General features: G+C 42.5%; 1 protein-coding gene across 1 annotated transcript in view; it reads right to left on the minus strand.

Moving 5' to 3' along the window:
• ZMAT4 (zinc finger matrin-type 4) overlaps nucleotides 1-19,267 on the minus strand; it is a 2,296,526-nt gene that overhangs the window by 812,004 nt on the left and 1,465,255 nt on the right. Inside the window, exon 5 of the mRNA XM_085633137.1 lies at nucleotides 9,307-9,469. Within this exon, the coding sequence (XP_085489263.1) occupies nucleotides 9,307-9,469 (163 nt within the window). The remainder of the gene's footprint in view (nucleotides 1-9,306; nucleotides 9,470-19,267) is intronic.

Raw genomic sequence — 19,267 nt, forward strand, 5'->3', positions numbered from 1 at the left:
GACTAGATAACAGTAGGAGTATGAACGACAGAACAGTTACGCAAAGTCAAAATACTGAGCCATTAAGTAAGAAGGAAAAAGCAGCCGACGATCCTAAAACATTGTCTCCAACATTTATATTGACTAAAAAACGGAGGACAAAATAACGCAAAGTTAGAAACAAGATACAAAACAGCTTAGAAGAAATCCCTGCTTCATTGTATTATCTACCATTGTAGTAGTTGTACTTGAAGTCTCATGAGGAGCCAGCGAATATACAGACCCAGGTCTGCAAGGGATCAGCGGAAAGGAGAAAGCTCTACTCTCTCTTCGACAAAACTTCAGGCACAAGTTTGTGAAGCACCACCACTGTTGAAGAGAGTAAAGTAACAATACATCTTATAGTGCCAGCGAACCATGACTCTTCAGAGAGGTCAAGTATGTCAATATTACATCAAAAGGATGAGACCCAGCTCTTTAATAAAAACTCATGGAAAAGTCTGCACAATATCACCTCCATTGACGAGAGTAAAGCAACAATACCTTTGGTAGATCCATCGAACCATGGCTCTTATGAGGGATCAGGTAGCTGGATACAACATCAAAAGGATGAGACAGCCCCATCAAGAGTCTGTGGCAAACAACATAGGTAGACTAACACCCATGAGAGCTATGGCTCAGCCATCGCCCATACAAAGAAATAGAGAAGTAACAATGAGATTTTGAAATATAAAGGGCTTAAACCAGTAGAACTACGACATGGCGCAGAAGTGATAGATATTCACTGGACCAATGACATACTCAAAAAAGTTATATTAATTCTGGATCAGGTGGTATAGTTACAACTCATGCTTTTAATGAAGGAAGTAGCCAAAAATTCTCATACCAGAATATCATTCAATGGTAACATCCTAAAACTTTTAATAGCAATTCCATGGACTGATAAAATTACAACAGAAGATATTGAATCCATCAAATTCTAACCCAATAAAAAGGGTGAGAAACAAGAATCTACCCCAGTCACCCAAAACTCTAAACATCCTGCTGGAAAAATCCTTAAAAAAAAAGAGTTCTTTTCAAACTGGGGAATAAAAATCAATAGGTCACGTTAGCTCTTTATCCAAATCTGCTTGATTTTACCAAAGGAACTTTATTGGCCACAACATAAAGATGACAATAACCAAGTATAGTCAATTCTTAAAAATTCTATCAGAAAAACAATTATTTCACCATCAGCCTTACATTCTAAATTGGGAACACACAGGCTACCCCAACTGAATTTTGGGTAGTTGACTGCAGCCTTGCACAGTGTTTCCAAGGCCTGACAGGAAAAAATACAGTTCACTCAGCAAAATTAATCTGCACACCCAAATGAAACCATAAAGTTATGTTCATGGAACATACATGGAGTGCAAGTCAAAATTCAAAATACTTATTTGATTACCTTTCCCAGAAATCTTCAAATTGTCCTACTAGAATAAACATAGGCAACTTATCCATTTATGTTGGAAGGATTTACTGGCTACTTTGTTCTGGCTACTAAAGTTAGGAGATATGAATACCCAAGAGGGGTCCTAGCAACACTTGTAGCAATTGGTCAAAAGATGGAAAGTGAACAGGTAGTCACAGATGATAATAACATTATAATAGTAAAGTTGAGATTCTGCTACAAAATGACTACAACTTTCTTTTATTAATGAATTTTAAAATACATTCAGATGGAAGTACAAAAAAATCCAATGTCTAATAAATTGATAAGTATTTTGCTACACCTATTACAAGATGCTACCCACCCGGAAATTATAATTTCAAGAGATTTGAATCTGAAGCTGCTGTGGTCATTTGCCCGAGAAGATAACATAATGCAACAAGATCACCTATGGGCTATCCCAAGCAGTCGGTCACCCAGGAGAGTAACAGGTTTAAAGACTCTAGGGGAATGGGTCTAGTCAAAGATCTTGAATTCCTTGGTCTAAGGGTGTTAAATGGACAGTATCAACAAGATTCACCACCCGCATGGACTTACCAGGTAATGACTACACTGTAATATCTATACCCTTATTTCTAATGATATCCTCTTTTCAGATTATAAAAACAATCGAAAGTGACCATGGGCAACAAATCATTGAGATGAAGGTTCAATGCATAAGACATCAAAAGGTAAAGTCCCTTCTTGGGGATTTAATAACAGCAAACTATAGGTGGCTGTATTGGTGGGATGGAACGATAGATTCAATTAGGACCATAACTACAATAATGAAGCCTTGATTTTCAGTGGATTCTCTTACAATAACTGCGCAATCGGCTCTCTTTACAGAGAAACTAATGGGAACCTACTCATCAAAAAGTAATACCACAAAGCAATTTAAAGACCAAGCACAAAACGTAAGCATGATTAGAGCATCGGCCTCATACGCATTCAAAAAAAGAATCGTAATTGAATGCTGAGGCAAGTAAAGAAGTGGCCAGGGAATCAAGAGCTCCAAACTAAATTGAAGACTACTAACAGAGACTTTCGGAGGTTAATCTGGGAAGAGAAATCAACAACAAAACAAACACTTTGAGCAAACACCCTGTATAACAGTAAAAAGAAAAACGTGAGAGACTTTTAGATGATGATTATCAGCCTGAACAGAGCCTCAATGGCGACTGTAACATCTAAATTAACAGAGACTGGTTGGGTTGGCTTTTTAACAGAACATTTTATTCAAGTTTTGGGTGCTAACCTGTGTTCTATCAAAGAAACACCAACTATAACTAATCGGATACATCAAGGTGAATATATATCTACCATGTCAGGAGAGCAAGTATGCAAATGCATTAATAAAAGTAGACAAGATGGGGCACCTGGCTCGAACGAATACCACAAGCCCTGTATAAGGAAAATCCTACTGTTTGGGCAGGATGCCTGATGAAAGTCTTTAATAATGCTCTTCAGTTTGCTAATATACCAGATTCATGGAAAGGCTCCATAATAACACCCATTTTCAAAAGCGGAGATTGGTCGCAACCAGCAAATTATTGCCTTATTACGCTGCAAGACATAGAAGCAAAACTCTTTGCAGGAATCCTCCTGACCTAACTATCACAATGGGAAGTAGCGAAGCCGATTATTGATCGAAACCAATCCAGGTTTGTTCAAGGGTAAGGTACGGCGACCAATATTTTAGCACTCTCAGTAACTATAGATAAATATATGTCAAGCTAGCAACCAATTTACCTTTGTTTTGTAGATTTTAAGTCAGTGTTTGACTGTGCACAGCAGCACCTTCTTTGGCAAAAGCTGATTAAACAAGGAATACTCGCTAGTCTCTTTAAGGCAATTCAGTTGTTGTACTCTGACACCTGGGTTAGGGTCAGAATAGGTGATGGTTCTTGTATATCTAGGAAAATGTAAACATCGCAGGGGCTAAAGCAATGATGGGTAGTTGCTCTAAATACATTTTATTTATTTTTGTCTGATTTAATGCCAGCACTGGACAAACCAAATGAGCATCCACCAAGTTAGCAGTCAAACATATATCAAACCTAATATACGCCAATGATGTCATTTTGTTAAGTCAGACAAAGGTTGGTTTGAAAACTATTCATTAACTAATGGCTTTGTCATAAATAAGAAGAAGACTAAAGTTGTGGAAGTAAGTCACGGGATAAAAAGAAAGCATGAGTGGTACTTATAAGCCCCAATTTTAACTTTTTAGTGACATGGGTTCCTTTTAGCAGCATGAGATGGACTTGCAGAGGAAAGGTAATAGCCTACTTCTAGCATTTCACACTTTATAGATGTCACTGGGTAGGCCAAGCCATCTCCCATTGTTAAAAGTAACAACTGCAAAATTACTGTCCAGTATCTCTTGAGGAAGTGAGGCACTGCATGGCAGAGACTCAGTAATTTCAAATACAACCATTGTAAAAACATCTAGTTCCCTTTTTCACCTGTGTTAGACTTGGCATCTTTTGGCGAGTTTCCCCTGACTTTTTGCCTTCTGACCTCCAGGTTTTTGACTCTGTTTTTGCTGGCTTAGTGTCTCTGCGCACTTTCTCACTGCTGATCAGGGTTAAAGTGCCAGTGCTCCTGTAGCAAATTGTGTTATGGATTGATGTTTCCATAATTGTCACATTTGATTTACTTGTCAGTCACTAGTAAGTGCACTGAGTGTGCCAGGGCCTGTATGTCAAATGCTGCTAGTGGGCTGCAGCACTGGATTGTGCCACCCACACAAGCAGCCTGTAAATGTAACTCTGGCCTGCCATTGCAGAGTCTGCGTGCAGTCTGGAACTGTACCCACTTGCCAGGCCCTAACCTTCCCTTTTCTTACACGTCTGTAACCCCTAAGGTAGGCCCAAGTTACCCCTGTGGGCAGGGTGCAGTGTAGGTGAAAGGTAGGACATGCCCTGGTGTGTTTTGCATGTCCTGATAGTGAATTACTGCCAATTTCGTTTTTCACTATGGCAAGGCTACCTTTTCACATAGGACAGAATGGGGAGTTTGTTTATAACATCTTCTAAACATAACTGGCCCTTGGAACAAGGTAGGGAAGTGAAGTTTAGTATGTCTGAACTCAGAATCTAAAGATGCTTCTTTTAGTGAAGGTGATTTTTACATTCTGTGTTTTAAAATACCACTTTTAGAAAGTAGGTATTTTCTTGCTCAGCCATCCAGTAGGCCTCTGCTAGGTTTGTGGATTGACTGTCTGGGTTTTGGATGACAGGGGCTGGAATGGAGCAGGGGCTCCAGAGAGTCTAGATGGGTGGGTCAGGGAAGGGGAGAATAGACCTAGACTGCATTAGGTGTAGGGGGAGGAGATTTCCTTTCACCTGCATGGGCCTGGTCTGCCCTGACTAAGCTGTCTCCACCTCCTGACAGGAAGCTGCACCAAGGAGGAAAGAAGTGGTTCTGGCTGGACACAGTTACTCTCTGCCTGAGACGACAAATGATTTTGGGCTATAAAAAGTGGGGCCCAAATCTCTAAACTTTAGAACTCATTGAAATCAAGGCACCTGCCAAGAAGAAGAGCTGAAAGAGCTGCCAGGAGGAGTACTGTCCCCTTTGCTGTGTTGTTGCTTTGTTGGGTTGGCCTTCAGTTGCTGCTTCTGCCTTGGTCAGTGAAGGACTGGACTGAACTTTCTTTACTTGTGCTGAGTGTCTCCAAGTCCTGAAATCGATCTGGCTTCCTGTTCTGAAGTATCAGGGATTGCAAAGACGTCACCAACCTCTGGGTACCGCTCTGGAACTGCTGTTTCAGTCGCCACAGAGAAGGGAACTGCAACTGACTTTGTCGCTGGCTCTGTGTCCTGACGGCACCGCAGACCGCCCGCACCTTGCACCGCAACCCTGGTCTCACTGACGACGACGACCGACGCCGCCACCTCCGAGCCGCTTCCTGCACCGTGACCTGAGGTCACCGCAGTCCGCACCACCTCACTTCACTTTGCCATCCTGGTCTCACCGACACTGTCGCTGCTGCTGACTCAACACCCGTGACCACATCGTGGTTGGGGGCACCGCTCGTAAAGTTTCATGACGCACACAGCCGTCTGGGTCAACCAACGCCAGCTCCAGCAAACCGGCTCTGTCGCCTGCATCGCAACCTGCCGGCACCGCATAGTGCACCGACTCGCCCTGCACCGGAAGCCTTGGTCTCACCGATGCCTTCTGGACGATCGTCACCGAACCGCTGCCCATACAGCATTGAGAGGACACCGCCCCCATTTTGCAACGCAACCGTGACAGTTGCCACGCACCTCAGTTTAAGCCGCAACGAGAAAGGTACTGTTACCGAGTCTGTTCATGCTTTTGCTGGCCCGTATCATCGCGGTCGGCTGACACTGTTAGACTCTGTTATTTTCATCATTGTGGTAGCCCCAGACGGAGCTACCGACTGGTATGAACTGTGTTTTTGAGGTATTTCTACAATTTAGAAGATATCCTGGAAAGGATCTATTTTTCAAGTACTGTATTTTAGATTCTTTATCGTTTTTGGTCTTGTTTTGAGTATATAAAGATATTGGATATTTTTCTAAACTGGTGTGGTTTCCTTTTGTAGTGCTTTCACTGTATTACTATAGGTTATGTGCAAATGCATTACCCACTGCCTCTAAAATAAGCCTGACTGCTCATGCCAAGCTACCAAGGGGGTGAGCAGGGGTTATTTTAGGAGTGTAACTCCCTTATGCTGACTAGAAGGAAGGGTACCTTCTTGGACAAATGTGCAAACCATTGCCAACTACAGACCCCCATTTCTAACAGCCTCGCTGGCCCAGATCAGGCTATAATTTAGATTAATAAATCAGTCTTTCGAAGGAAAAGAAATTATTTAAAAGTTTGGAAGAATATAAAATCAAGCATCTCAAACCAAATGTGCTGAATTATTTGGCAAGAAGTTCAAACAAATAGAAACTCTCCAGCCTGGAAGTATCCAGCTGCGGCAATAGATGAATTATCAGCTCGTTCTTTATGGGAAATGTCACTTCCCATAGAGTTTTTTTTTTAAAGTCATCACTGGGTTAATAAAAAGAATCTCGATGTTGAAAGAAAGTAGTCCCTTGCGCAAAGATCAGATGCCTGGATGATACTGAAAATTCTTAAATTGCAGCTAGAAACTGGAAGGTCAAAGAAGCTAAAAACTTTCTTATTAGAGCACAATTTGGCCTTCTCCCAGGCCTGGCTCATGGGATGCCTTGGCTGCGGGTAACAAAAACCACATGCTGCAGGCCTGATTATGACTTTGGAGAAGTGGGAGCGGAGCAGTCACGCCCCTGCCCCGCTCCGCTCCTCCACCACCAAAGCTTACCACCCACCAGATTACGAGTTAAGTCCATGCTGTGCAGGAATTGGGCATGCATGCAGACGGGGGGCACACCATGTGCCCCCTGCATGCATCCCCAAGGTCTGAGGCACCAGTGGGCGCTGTAGGGTCCCCTAAGTTCCCCCACCACCAGTCTCTTCTTGGCGGGCTCACTGCCATGAAAAGGCTGGCAGTGAGGAAATTTGTAATATGATTGGCGGTGTTGCAACATATTACTATCTCACACTGCTGCAATGCAGCCGTGGAATGGCAGTTACCCGGTGGTTGCTGCGGGTCTGCGGTGGTTCGAGAGCAAAATTATTAATAGAGCAGTCGGATCACTGGTGCAGAGGTAGCTGCCGCACCACAGGGGGTTACTGCCAAACTCATAATCTATGGAAAATTGGAGGGGAAATATTACTAACTCAATCTGTCTTTGCCCTGTACTTTTGAAAGGAAGAAGGGCACTGTTAAATATTCCCTTTCATAAACAACGAATATGTACATGCAGGCAAGCGGTGATAGCATGTTATGAAGCATGTAATAAAGCATCTGATACAGCTTTAAATTGCATTTTTGATGAAGTTCTCAGCATTTGTGGCTAGAAAACTGGAGTCCTATAACGCCATTTTGGTTTGACTATACTACAAGTAATGTAATTTAATTTAATACATAGTATAAATGTATAGACACAAACATTTTTAGCAGAGAGTCATGTATTCGCTGGACTAATAAAACGATGTGATAATATACGTACAAATGATATGCTAAACTTGCACTTTGCTTCGCAGTTTAAGATATGTATAGGAGGCGCAATTTAGCTGATACAACAAAAGGGGACCAGTGTATAATTTTGCTAACCACAGAAACCTGGTGTGCTGCTGGTATTTTAGGAATTTTAAACTACTTTTAAACTGTAATTTGAAAGGATTTTATTTAATTGTGACCAAGTCATTTTATTTTATTTTACTGTATAATATGTTTCTAATGATATTGTAAGATTTTAATTTATCAACAATAAGGTTTTTCATTCAAAACTGTGTGCTGGGCCTATACCTTGTGCATGGGCTGATTATACCAATGCTAAGACTAAAGGACAAAATGGCGCTCCATATTTGTTCTCCAACTAATAGGAAGAAACACTGGTGGAAATCAAGTGAGGGTTTAGAATACATAATAAATGATAAGGGGCTATCTTGCCCGTTTCTCCAAAGGGCTCGACAGGGCTATACTTGACGTTCATAGTCAGCCAATTGATATAAATATATAAAAAAAATTCCATGCTATACATACGCTCTAATCCAAAACTCAATACTAATAAATTACACTGTCACCACCTCTGCCCCTATCCCTGCACTGGAAGATTGGGTAACCAATCACTCGTCCAGCTGGGGAGATTACGGGGCATATTATCAAGCACGACGTTAAAATTATCGCCGCTTTAGCGGCAGAAAACTCCCGCTAAAGCGGCGATAATGGGCTTGATAATATGCCAGAAGCCCAGGTTCACACCAGAACATGGGCTTCTATGGGAATTCTCTGTGGCATATTATCAAGCCCATTATCGCCGCTTTAGCGGGAGTTTTCTGCCTCTAAAGCGGCGATAATTTTAACGCCTTTTCTTGATAATAGGCCCCCATGTTAGGGAATCACAGAGGTAGTAAATCACGCAGGAATGTTTCACTACCATGCGTTGAAGTACAGTGTGTAAATGATCTATGTCAATAGCCTCGAATTTGTGTGGCGCCATTTGTAACGGTTCGCACATTACTTGCAAACTTAGACACACTTTTCAGTATACTAACGCTGTTATTCCAAAGTAAGCAATGCAAGAAAATTGAAATAAGGACACACTGTTGGTATTCTCAAACAAGCATTTTTTCATACTTAATAAGTGCAATGCGTGGCTACTTTTATTCATTGTTGTCATGCCAACTACTTCAGAAAATTGCCTCATAACGCTGCTATAGAAGCACCTGTTTAATGTACTCATTGATAGCAGCATAAACATATTTATAACTTTAGTACCATGTTTAGTCTGGTAAACAGCGATTTCCTTTCCCATGAAAGTGCAACCAACATTTGACATTGGCGAGCTGGGCTTAGTCTCGGGGGCACACAGAGCTGTCTGCATTAAGAAGATGCAAACAGCAGCGGCCCTTTCACTTAGCTCCTGTGGTTCAAGTGCTTCCAATAATTTCTAGCATGCCATAGGGACTATTTTTAACACGTCATCTTCCCACTTTCCTGCCCTCCTAACCCTGTCATTCTTTGCTGTCACACACTTCCACCACCCCCCTACACAACCTGGCACTAGCGTCTAGAGGTAGGCTGTGGGTGAATCAGGTGAGTTGGAGAAGTGCAAAGACGTTTGTGTTCACTTTTTGATGTAATGATCAGGAGACTGGCCTGTGAACACTAAAGTAGACCCCTGATGCATCAGTGTATTTACCAGCAGCAGGGAGGGCGCCCCAATGGCTTCTTGCCCAGGGCACTGACCGAGCAAGGCCCCCTCCACCTTCATAGTAGACATACATACCTGTCGGCTTAATTGGTTGCTGTTCGCCTAGCAACAGTTTTATCCTTTTGGCGTGAATCTTTCCCTGGTAGTGAGATTCAGCTACCACTGCCGAGGTGAAAGACATGTTGCAAAGTGTGCAGCATTTATTCTTATCGACATCTCCCGCATCATCATCACTGCCCTACAAATGGAGGAAAAAAATATTAATTATTCCTGTGGAAGGCAGGAGGGGACTTTTCAAAGAGCAAATACATTTTGGAGGTTTACAACATCATTTTTGCAACCTGGAGAGAGACATTAGATGTGTACTATTGCATAGGCTGCAAGTAGGCAGTGAATGCGCTGACAGAGGATGTTAATACATGCATGATTGGGAAATATGGATCCTGTATAGTTTACAACGCATGCGACACATTGCATGCCATTACAACGCGGTCATTACAACAACTGCGTGGCCTGTTGAAATGGGTCCCCCACCTTCACCGGCAGATTGTATAAAAAATCTGGGTGTGAAGCGGGAGGCTGACCTTTCTTTTTCGGCTCAGATACGTCAGGTGACAGCGACCTGCTTCTGTCAACTGAGAAATCTGAAGAAATGTCTGCATCTTCTGCCAGAGGAGTGCCAGAAAAGCATAGTACATGCCTTAGTGACATCCAGGCTGGACTATGCAAATGGCCTTTACCTGGGTCAGCCTGATTACTCGATTAAGCGCCTGCAGATGGTGCAAAATGCGGCTGCAAGACTAATCAGGCGAGTGCCCTTTCGCGAGCACGTCTCTCCGCATCTAAAAGTGCTTCATTGGCTCCCAGTCACACAAAGAATTACATTTAAGGCCTTGACGCTGGCGTTCCGTGCCATGCATGGCAACTGCCCTAGATACCTAAAACACAGATGACGTGAATAATAACAGTCCAGACCTTTGAGGTCCAATTCGCAAAATTTACTGTGCATCCCACGTTTTAAAAAGGTGCAAATGGGGGGCAGATCTTTTACGCTCAGTGCAGCAAAACTGTGGAACTCCCTGCTGAATAATTTCCGCACCATAGAAACTGAGACCCTCTTCAGGAAAATGGTAAAAACCTGGCTCTTTAGGGCAGACTGAGGGCCCGAGGGCCTGATCTGACCTGTCCAGTACTGTACTACTGTTTGCTTAGCGCCGGGACACCTCTGTTTAAGGTAGCTGTTGCGCTTTATAAGTGTCTGTATTATTATTATTATTACATCGCAAAATTGTTACAACGCAAGTCGAGACAACGACTTGCTGTAGGGGCAGAAGGTGTTGTATTTAAAAACCACCACCTTCCCTACTGTTGCACAGACTGGAGTTGGAATCGTAAATTATACTATTCCAAAATCCAGCGCGCCCCCTACAGCAATTCAATGTAACAACTTGTGTTGTAATTGTATGTGATGTAACAACGCGGTTGATGTAATGACCGCGCTGTAATGGAATGCGATATATTGCATACGTTGTAACATGGCCTATTCTTTACAAATTGGCAAAAAGTTCCCCCACCCATCTGAAACAACCAGTACAGGAATGGGCATCGATGACAGGGTGGAATTAGAAGTTGAAGCCCAAGGGTCTTCTAAAAAATGGGGGCTTACTGAAAGAATCGAAAATACTGAACCCAATAGCAGCGCTAATGTTTAATGAACAACTTGTACATAAAAGCATGGGCCCCTTAATTATCAAAGATGGAATATTAAGGTATATGAATATTGAGGACAAAATATCAAAAGGTAACTAAGTAGATATTTTCTATAACCAACTCCACATTTATGTACCTTGATGATATATGTACATACATATATTACCTACTGGCGTTTGCCAGTAGGTAGGTATAGTTAGGACCATGTTTCCATAGGAAAAGCATTTTTTTGACTTGCCTATATCTTTGGCGCGGATTGATGAATGTTCAGGAAAAAAGTGTGCAGGTAATTCTTGCTGTGCATGGAAAGTTTGGGGGTAATCCATCAAGTTTGGGCTGAGAAAAGTGAGTTTCCCATGTAAATTTCCACAGTATTTTTAGACACGACTGGAGCTCAAACCGCTGGACGGAGTTACACCAAATTTGGCAGAAAGGTAGCTCTTGGTCCATAAAGAACCCTTTTTGTTCTTTGGTGTAAATTCATTCAGCAATTTTGAGATATTAAAAAAACTGTACATATAGGGACACAGATCATCTAAGGATCCAGCAGTCCGGTGCTGAAATCCGATTGGCTGCCAACACTTCGACCAGGAAGTTTTGGCAACCACTGTGGGACTCGGCTTCAGCCTAGTCCCACAAAAAACATCTAAAAAGCAGAAAAGGGGGCAGAGTAGGATTACCCTGACCCCTTAACTGTGGTCCTTGGGTCCTGAGAGGGCCAAGAAGTACTTAAAAAAAAAAAAGAATTCCTGGTGCCAAGGAAATTTATAAAAAAAAGAGAGGGGTGCTCTAGGCCCCCCTCCTAAGGCTCTTAGGGGCAGATGTATCAAGCATTTTTGCATTCGCAAACGGGAAGATTTGCTTTTCCGATGCAGCAAACCTAGTTTTGCGATTCGGTAACTTGTTACCGAATCGCAAAATAGGTTTCCGATTCGGTATTAGGAAGGGGCGTGTTCAGGCATCCCCTACTAATACTGAATCGCATCGGTATGTATGAATGTTTTGTGACCGCATTTGTGGTTGCAAAACATTCGCATGTTACCACCTACTTCAAGTAGGTGGTAACCGATTTGCAGATTGGAAGAGGTTTCCCAAGGGACCCCTTCCCCTTTGTGAATATTTGTAAAACCATTTTGAAGAGTAGGCAGTGGTCCCATGGACCACTGCCTGCTCTTTAAAAATGATAAGAAAACTTTTCATTTTTCGTTTTGTAAAGCATCTCGTTTTCCTTTACAGAAAACGGGCTGCTTCACAACAAAAAAAAAGATTGCTTTATTTAAAAACAATCACGGACGTGGTGGTCTTCTGATCTCAGCAGGCCACCATCCCCTTGAATTTAGCGATTCCTAGGGGGTTGCAAATTGCGACCTTCCTCATTAATATTCATGAGGTAGGTCATTTGCGACCCCCTAGGAATCGCAAAAGGTGTACTATACACCTACATACATGGCATTTTGCGATTCCCTAATTGTGAATCCTTGTGATTCGCAATTAGGGAATCCAAATAACTATCTTGATACATCTGGCCCTTAGAGCCCAGGGACCACCACCTACATATTGCTTTTTTACATATTAGAGGGGGGTGTTCAGGACCCCTCCATTGGCTCTCTTGAGCCCTGAGGACAACTACTTCCCTGGGGCTAATTTAAAATATTGGAGGGGCACCGAGTGAACCCCCCCTCCAAGAGTACTTTAGAGCCCCGTGGACCATTGCCTCCCCAGGGCTTAATTTGAATAATCAGCAGAGGGTCATGTGGACTCTTGTGCCCCAGAGACCAACACCTCCCCGGGGTTGCCAGTAAAATACATGTGGTAGGGGTCCACACGGCCCCCCTCCCAGACTGGATACAGCCCCAGTGACCACCACCTCCCTGGGACTTGCCTGTGAAAAGTGAAGGAGGCCCTCCTAGAGCCAACAATGGCTCTGGGGACCGCTACCCCCACCCCAGGGCCGGCTACTGCTATACACGGGGTGCCATCGCATTTGCTTTTGTTTGGTAGGAGCTGACAGCTACCTTTGCTAATTTCTTTCAAGCGGGAGCTGTCAAAGTGCTCCAGCCTGCTGGAAGCTGAGGTTTCATCTCGTTCACCGCACACAGACATCAGGGGCGTAACACAGGCCTCCGTGGATGCGGGGGCCCCCGAGCTGCAGGGGGCACCCTCGGCACAGTACTTCTGCCTGTGCGCTCCGGAATAAATCTGAAGGGGGGGCCTCCGTGTATATTGCAGGGGGGCCCCTTGAACTTTCGTTACACCACTGACAGACATGCAGGCCAGGAAACAGATGAAAGCATTGCTCTAGCATGCAGGGATCTGTATTTCCAGCAGCCCCCTGCGTGCAGCAGCAATGCCGGCTCCTGCAGAAGGCAGGGAGCCGGCTGGGACAGTGGGGGCCCGGAAGCTCCCTCTGCGGTCTCGGGGGAAGGTCAGAATGGAGCAGAAAGAGGTAGAATTAAGGTCAGAAGCAAGCAGAAAGAGGCAAAATAAAGGTGAGAAACGAGCAGAAAGAAGTAGAATAAAGGTGACAAATGGGCACAAAGAGGCCGAATAAAGGTCAGCAATGAGCAGAAAAAAGCAAGATAAGGGTGAAAAATGAGCAGAAAGAGGCAAAATAAAGGTGAGAAACGAGCAGAAGGAGGCAGAATAGAGGTCAGCAATGAGCAGAAAGAGGCAACATAAGGGTGAGAAACGAGCAGAAAGAGGCAGAACATAGGTCAGAAGGGAGCAGAAAGAGGCAGAATAAAGGTCAGAAACGATCAGAAAGAGGGAAAATATAGGTCAGAAACAAGCAGAAAGAGGCAAAATAAAGGTCAGGAGAGGGCAGGAAGAGGCAAAATAATGGGCAGAATGAGCGGAAAGAGGCACAATAGAGTTCAGAAATGAGCAGCAGAAGGTAAAGTAAATCTCAGGAGCAAGCAGAAAGAGGCAAAATAAAGGCAGAATGAGCAGAAAGAGGCAAAATATAGGGACTTTTTATGATTTATTGCACAGATATTGTGTTTTTTCCACCATCACCACAAGAGGAAAGCATTTTTCCAATTAAGAGAATAAAAACCCCCTAACCTTATTACACATTCCATACAGAAATTACGTATGTCTGTGCCTCTGCTTGTTGGAGGAGCATCGCCCCCAACTGCCAGCAGCTCAAAAAATTAAAAACAAAACAATAATGACCCCTACTTTATTATCGTTTTATTTTTGCTCTTGGAGCCGAGGCTTGGGGGTGAGGCCAGGGTAATGAGAGGCCGGTGGATGAGTGATTGCACTGCTTTTTTAGTGCAAATGATGGTCTGGGTGAACCGTCATGCCCACTGAAGCTCTTTCCAACCCGAGCTGCGTTGCTGGGTTAGAGAAAGCAGGCACAGGCTCCCAGTCAAACTGGAAGCACACTTCATCAGTGCTCAGGCCAATGCTGAAGCTGCTTTCATCTGATGAAAGCAGCGTTAATATTGGCTGCGGTGGACTCTGGGAGTCAGTGCCTGCAGTGAAGAGGAGCATGATGCATCAGGTAAGTGTTTTTTTTTATTTGTTTCATCATCCGTCTGACCGTCCACCCCTTCTGCCCTGCAACCCCCACTCTATCGATATGTCAGTTGCTACTCGAAATAACAACAATCCTATGAATCGGATTTAACTTTTTATAGAGCAGCATATAGATATTATAATCTCTTACATTTGAGCTGGATTACTTTTAGCTTTGATTCAGTAAAACTAGACAAAATCCTGTCCAGTGTCAATATTTATGCTATATACAAGATACAAGCGGGGAGTCACCCCCCGCAAACCATCCTACGTTGCAGATTAGCCATGTACAAATTAAACAAATTTAACAAAAACAAGATGAACCTTCAATATATCTATCTGCAACAGAATTATTTCGGTCTTATTGATCCCCCATTCATTCTAGAAAGGGGGCCCAGATTTGATTTCCTTACTTCCTGGCCTTCCTACTCTTATGAAAGTGTAACGAGAGCTCAAGGTTATAAATTGCCAATAATGTGCTAGCTACTGGTGAAAAGATGGTGGAGTTTCATTGCGCCAGACAGACGCAATACCTAATCAAAATATGGCCATAGTGACAAACACAAAGAGCTGACCCAAGCTAGGATTCTCTTTGTTATGTAGAACCAGTAATATAAGCTGGGGGGTGAGTGATACTTGAAGTTTTAGATTTGTATCAAGGAATTTACTAATTTTTGCTCTAAGAGGTTCAAGAGAAGGGCACATACCAAACATATGAGCCAGATCTGCCCCCAACACTGACATCTTGTACATCTAGTAACTATGTCACCACCCCATTAAGCAATCTTACCAGCTGCATAATATAGATCATAAATGGTTTCATAGTGTTGGGCTGCTAAATTAGCTGACAATCTTATCTCCTAGCTCTTGGGATTCCAGAAAAGAATGTCTTTGGCTCCAAGTATAGCTTGACATTTCAAGGATTGCTTTTCTAGATCATCCTGGAAGAGGGAGTTTAATACCCCATATATCTGACTAATCGTAAAGTGTTGCCCCCCTACTAATAGATCCATTAGCTCTACTCTAGAAAATCCCTGAGGGTCCCCACCTTGCGTGATTAAAATATCCCTAACTTGCAGATACTTCTGATTAAGCTCATACTTTATTATTAACTCCTCAAACGATAATCCCAGGTCGGTATAGAAATCCCTTAGCCGTCTAAGACCTTGACACTTCCACCCACGTATATGAGTCCCAGAAGACCACTGGGAGATTCTGGTTTTCTTGAATCAGAGTGTAATAATTGAATTGCCCTAGCCCCAGTTTTTTTGGAGTGTTGTCCAGATCCTATGGGCTTCATAGATGGTCTTGAATCGTTTCTTTAAAAAAAAAAAATAACTGGGTTCTATTTGACTGAAAAGGCATCCTCTAGGCTTGACTCCAAGAAGTAAATCGAAAACTAGAATTTCTTCTCTTCCAGTTGAGTTCCTTCTACTTCCTTAAATAAAGAGGTCATATACTGTACAGCCACCACCTGTTGATAGAATTTAAAATTCAGAATGACCCATCGCCCTCTTTCTTTCCGGAGTCTCACAAATTTAAGAACCCACTTGATTTTAGTGTAAGCCCAGATATATCTTATTACTAACTATTTAATTAACTTAACACATTGTTTTCCAAATCCAAGTGGGATGGAACTGAAAAAATATAGTACTTTGGGTAAAAACATAATTTTCACAATGTTACTTCTGTCTATTTTAGACACATGCATACTGTCCATTATTGAAAAGTCTTTCTTTGCCTTTCTGATAACAGGTGATGGACTATTTTCCACTGTTTGGTTCAACTCAGCAGATATGCTGACACGCAATAGACCGCCTTCTTCACCACCAGCTATCATTAAGCTGTAAATTCTTGTTAGTCACCACTAGGGTTTTGTCCTGATTTAAAGAATACACTGAAAATCTACCAAATATACTCGCCTATTTTTTTACTTCTTCTAATGCAGTAGCTGGTTCGGCAGTCACTATGGTGACATCTTCAATGTAAGCCAGCACTTTTTTGTCCCAATCATGGTACTGCATAGGAGATATTACAGCGTTGTTGTCCAATTTCAGTATTAAGGGGTCTATATAAAGGGAAAACAGCAGTGAGGAACAGGTACATCCTTGCCTTGTCACCTATTGGGTCTGAATTTGTTCTGACTAACCCCATTAATGCTATCCTAGTGGTGGGTTTACAATACAGAGTTTTAACAGCTTTAATATACCAAGGCCAATACAGAACAAGTTCAAGATGGCCCACAGATACCTCCAAGAGACCTTATCAAACGCCTTCTCAGAGTCTAATAAAATCAAAGCTATAGGGTCTCCTGCCATCATTGAAACACCTAAAAGAGTATTAGCCCATCGGACATGATCTGTGGTCCCTCTCCCTCATATAAAGCTATTCTGCCAAGGGGAGACAACCTTCCAGATTATATTAAGTAACTGCATGGCTAATTCTTTTGAATAGAATATTAATCAGCTTTATTGGTTGATATGATACAGGCTTGAGAACAGGCTTGTCATTTTTTAGGAACACTACTATGTTTGCTGTTGACCAAGACGCTGGTGAGGTAAGGCCCTTGTAGATGTATACAAACAGATCTGTCATGAATACCTCCATCGGGGAAGAGAACACTCTATAGAGCTCCATGGGTATCCTATCTGTGATAACCGTTTTCCCTGAAGGTAAACCTTTTAAGGCCATCTGAATATCCTCCCATGTAGGGGGGGAGTCTGGTAATTCTTGATCTTCAGAGTTAAATTTCTGAGAAAATGTTCTCTCTAATAATTGTGTAATATATCCCCATCCCCTGAATCTTCTTTCTCGCTGTAAATATTTTGATATTACCCATGGGAGATCTCACGTATACCCTCAGAATCACGGATGAATCCACCATTTGAGCCCTGAGTTCTCTTATCCCCCCCTGTGGTGATCTTTGCCTCGTTAGAATATCGAGGTGATGTTCTACTCACTCACTGTACTCCTAACAATTTTGCTTCCACTCAGAAAATTTCTCAGAAGCCTTTCTTGTAGATATCTCGGTGTTAACAGTTTTATCTAGGGCAACATTGCGTTTTCTCCACTTCCACCCCATTGGATGCTGCCTGTATCAGTTTTACTTCAGCTTTAACCAATAAAACATATCGCACCAGCATGTGCTTTTCTTTTACTTATTCAGGCTAAATCTGATTGTCTTTCCATGGACTCCAGCCTCAAAGGCATCCCAGACAACCCCCACCGGGGCACTAAACTTATTATCTTCCATAAATAGGGGGATCCAGCTTTTTAAGTGCCTAACATATTCTTCATCTGCCAGTAGTGCCGCTCAAACGTCCATGTCAATGGTGTCCTCCCCAAGCCTTAGCTTGTTAACTCCATTATAAGAGGGTTGTGGTTGGAAATAACCCAAGGCAGTTTTTCAATCATACAATGTTGAAATAGGCCATATAAAAATGTTTCCTTTGTGTTGCAGAAAAATATGTGAACCCTAGGGCTCTTACCATAGCTTTACCCCAGACAAAGGTTAGCCCATGATCCCTCGCCATAAAGTTCAGTGCTTTAAACGCCCTGGGTTTATGACCTGCGATAATAAGGGTAGGCTAGATGCCGATTCTTTGTCCAGCCAACCAAATACCCTGGGATCGTCTGTGACCCAACCATATACTGAGCATAAAATGAATGCCTTACCTGAATAACAACAAAAAACAACCACCTGCCAATACTGATAATCAATTCTAACTCAACGTCCACGCAGCGCCAGAACAATGGATCAATGCACGCCATCACTATTCAATAGTATTTATTTTAGAACATCATTTAGTTCACTTTTATAGCTTTTTACAAAACATTACTTTATGTACAAAAATACACAAAAACACCACAGAAATATTTACCAAAGAAAAATTGGAAAAAATATTTAGGAAAATCACACAATGACCCGCCAGCAATTTGGCATGTCTCACCACTCTCATTCGTACTTGATCATTCATACACCATTCCCCATTCACCAGCACGTAACATCCTACACACAATCACATGCCCACTCCTTGGTTATCTAAATCTATTTTCGAATTAATGGACCAAGGAACTTAGACCAAACAAAGGGGTAATTTACAGCTAGACTTGGTTGTGCATAACATCTAATCACAATAATTATGTTCAAAGCAAGTGTTGTTTGGAAATGCACAACACAGGCAACATTTTTTAAGAAACAATTGTTTGGTACATAAAGCAAAAGGTCTACGCGTTTCGAACCCGCTAGTCTCAGGGGTTCTCTTCAGGACCAAGGCACTGTAGGACAAAAGGAAAGAGAAAGAAAATGTTTTACTTTCAAAATGACTGCCTAACTCACAAGCGCAACTACCTTGTTCAACCGCCTCAAACGGAAAGATCTTACAGATTCAAAATTCACCAGTGCGTGAAGTTCTAGAATTCTTTAATGCAGAGACGCTACAGTAGAAAAACAAGAAATGAAAGAGAGGAATCTCTCAGCACTTCACTCGGTATAAGTCAACACGTTACGTATGTAGTGTCTAACACAAAAACACTTACTTTGTCATTGACATGACGTTTCAGTGATGTAAAAAAAGATCAGGCCTTTGTTTGTTTATTTTGTTGTTATACTATGGGCCGTTTCATCGGGCATGCCCGGAGCTGTAACAAAAAATACAGGCAACTATAGACTACAGCTTAGCAGCAGTTTGTAAAAATGAGCGTGTTGCCTGAAAAACGCGCGTACCTGCGGTTTGCTTTGATTGAACCAATAGTTGAGGCAGGGCGCCCTCTCATCGACTTTTCTTTTCGTTAAAAATATCTC

The sequence above is a fragment of the Triturus cristatus genome, chromosome 11 (genome assembly GCF_964204655.1).
Source record: "Triturus cristatus chromosome 11, aTriCri1.1, whole genome shotgun sequence".
In the NCBI taxonomy this organism is placed as follows: Eukaryota; Metazoa; Chordata; class Amphibia; order Caudata; family Salamandridae; genus Triturus; species Triturus cristatus.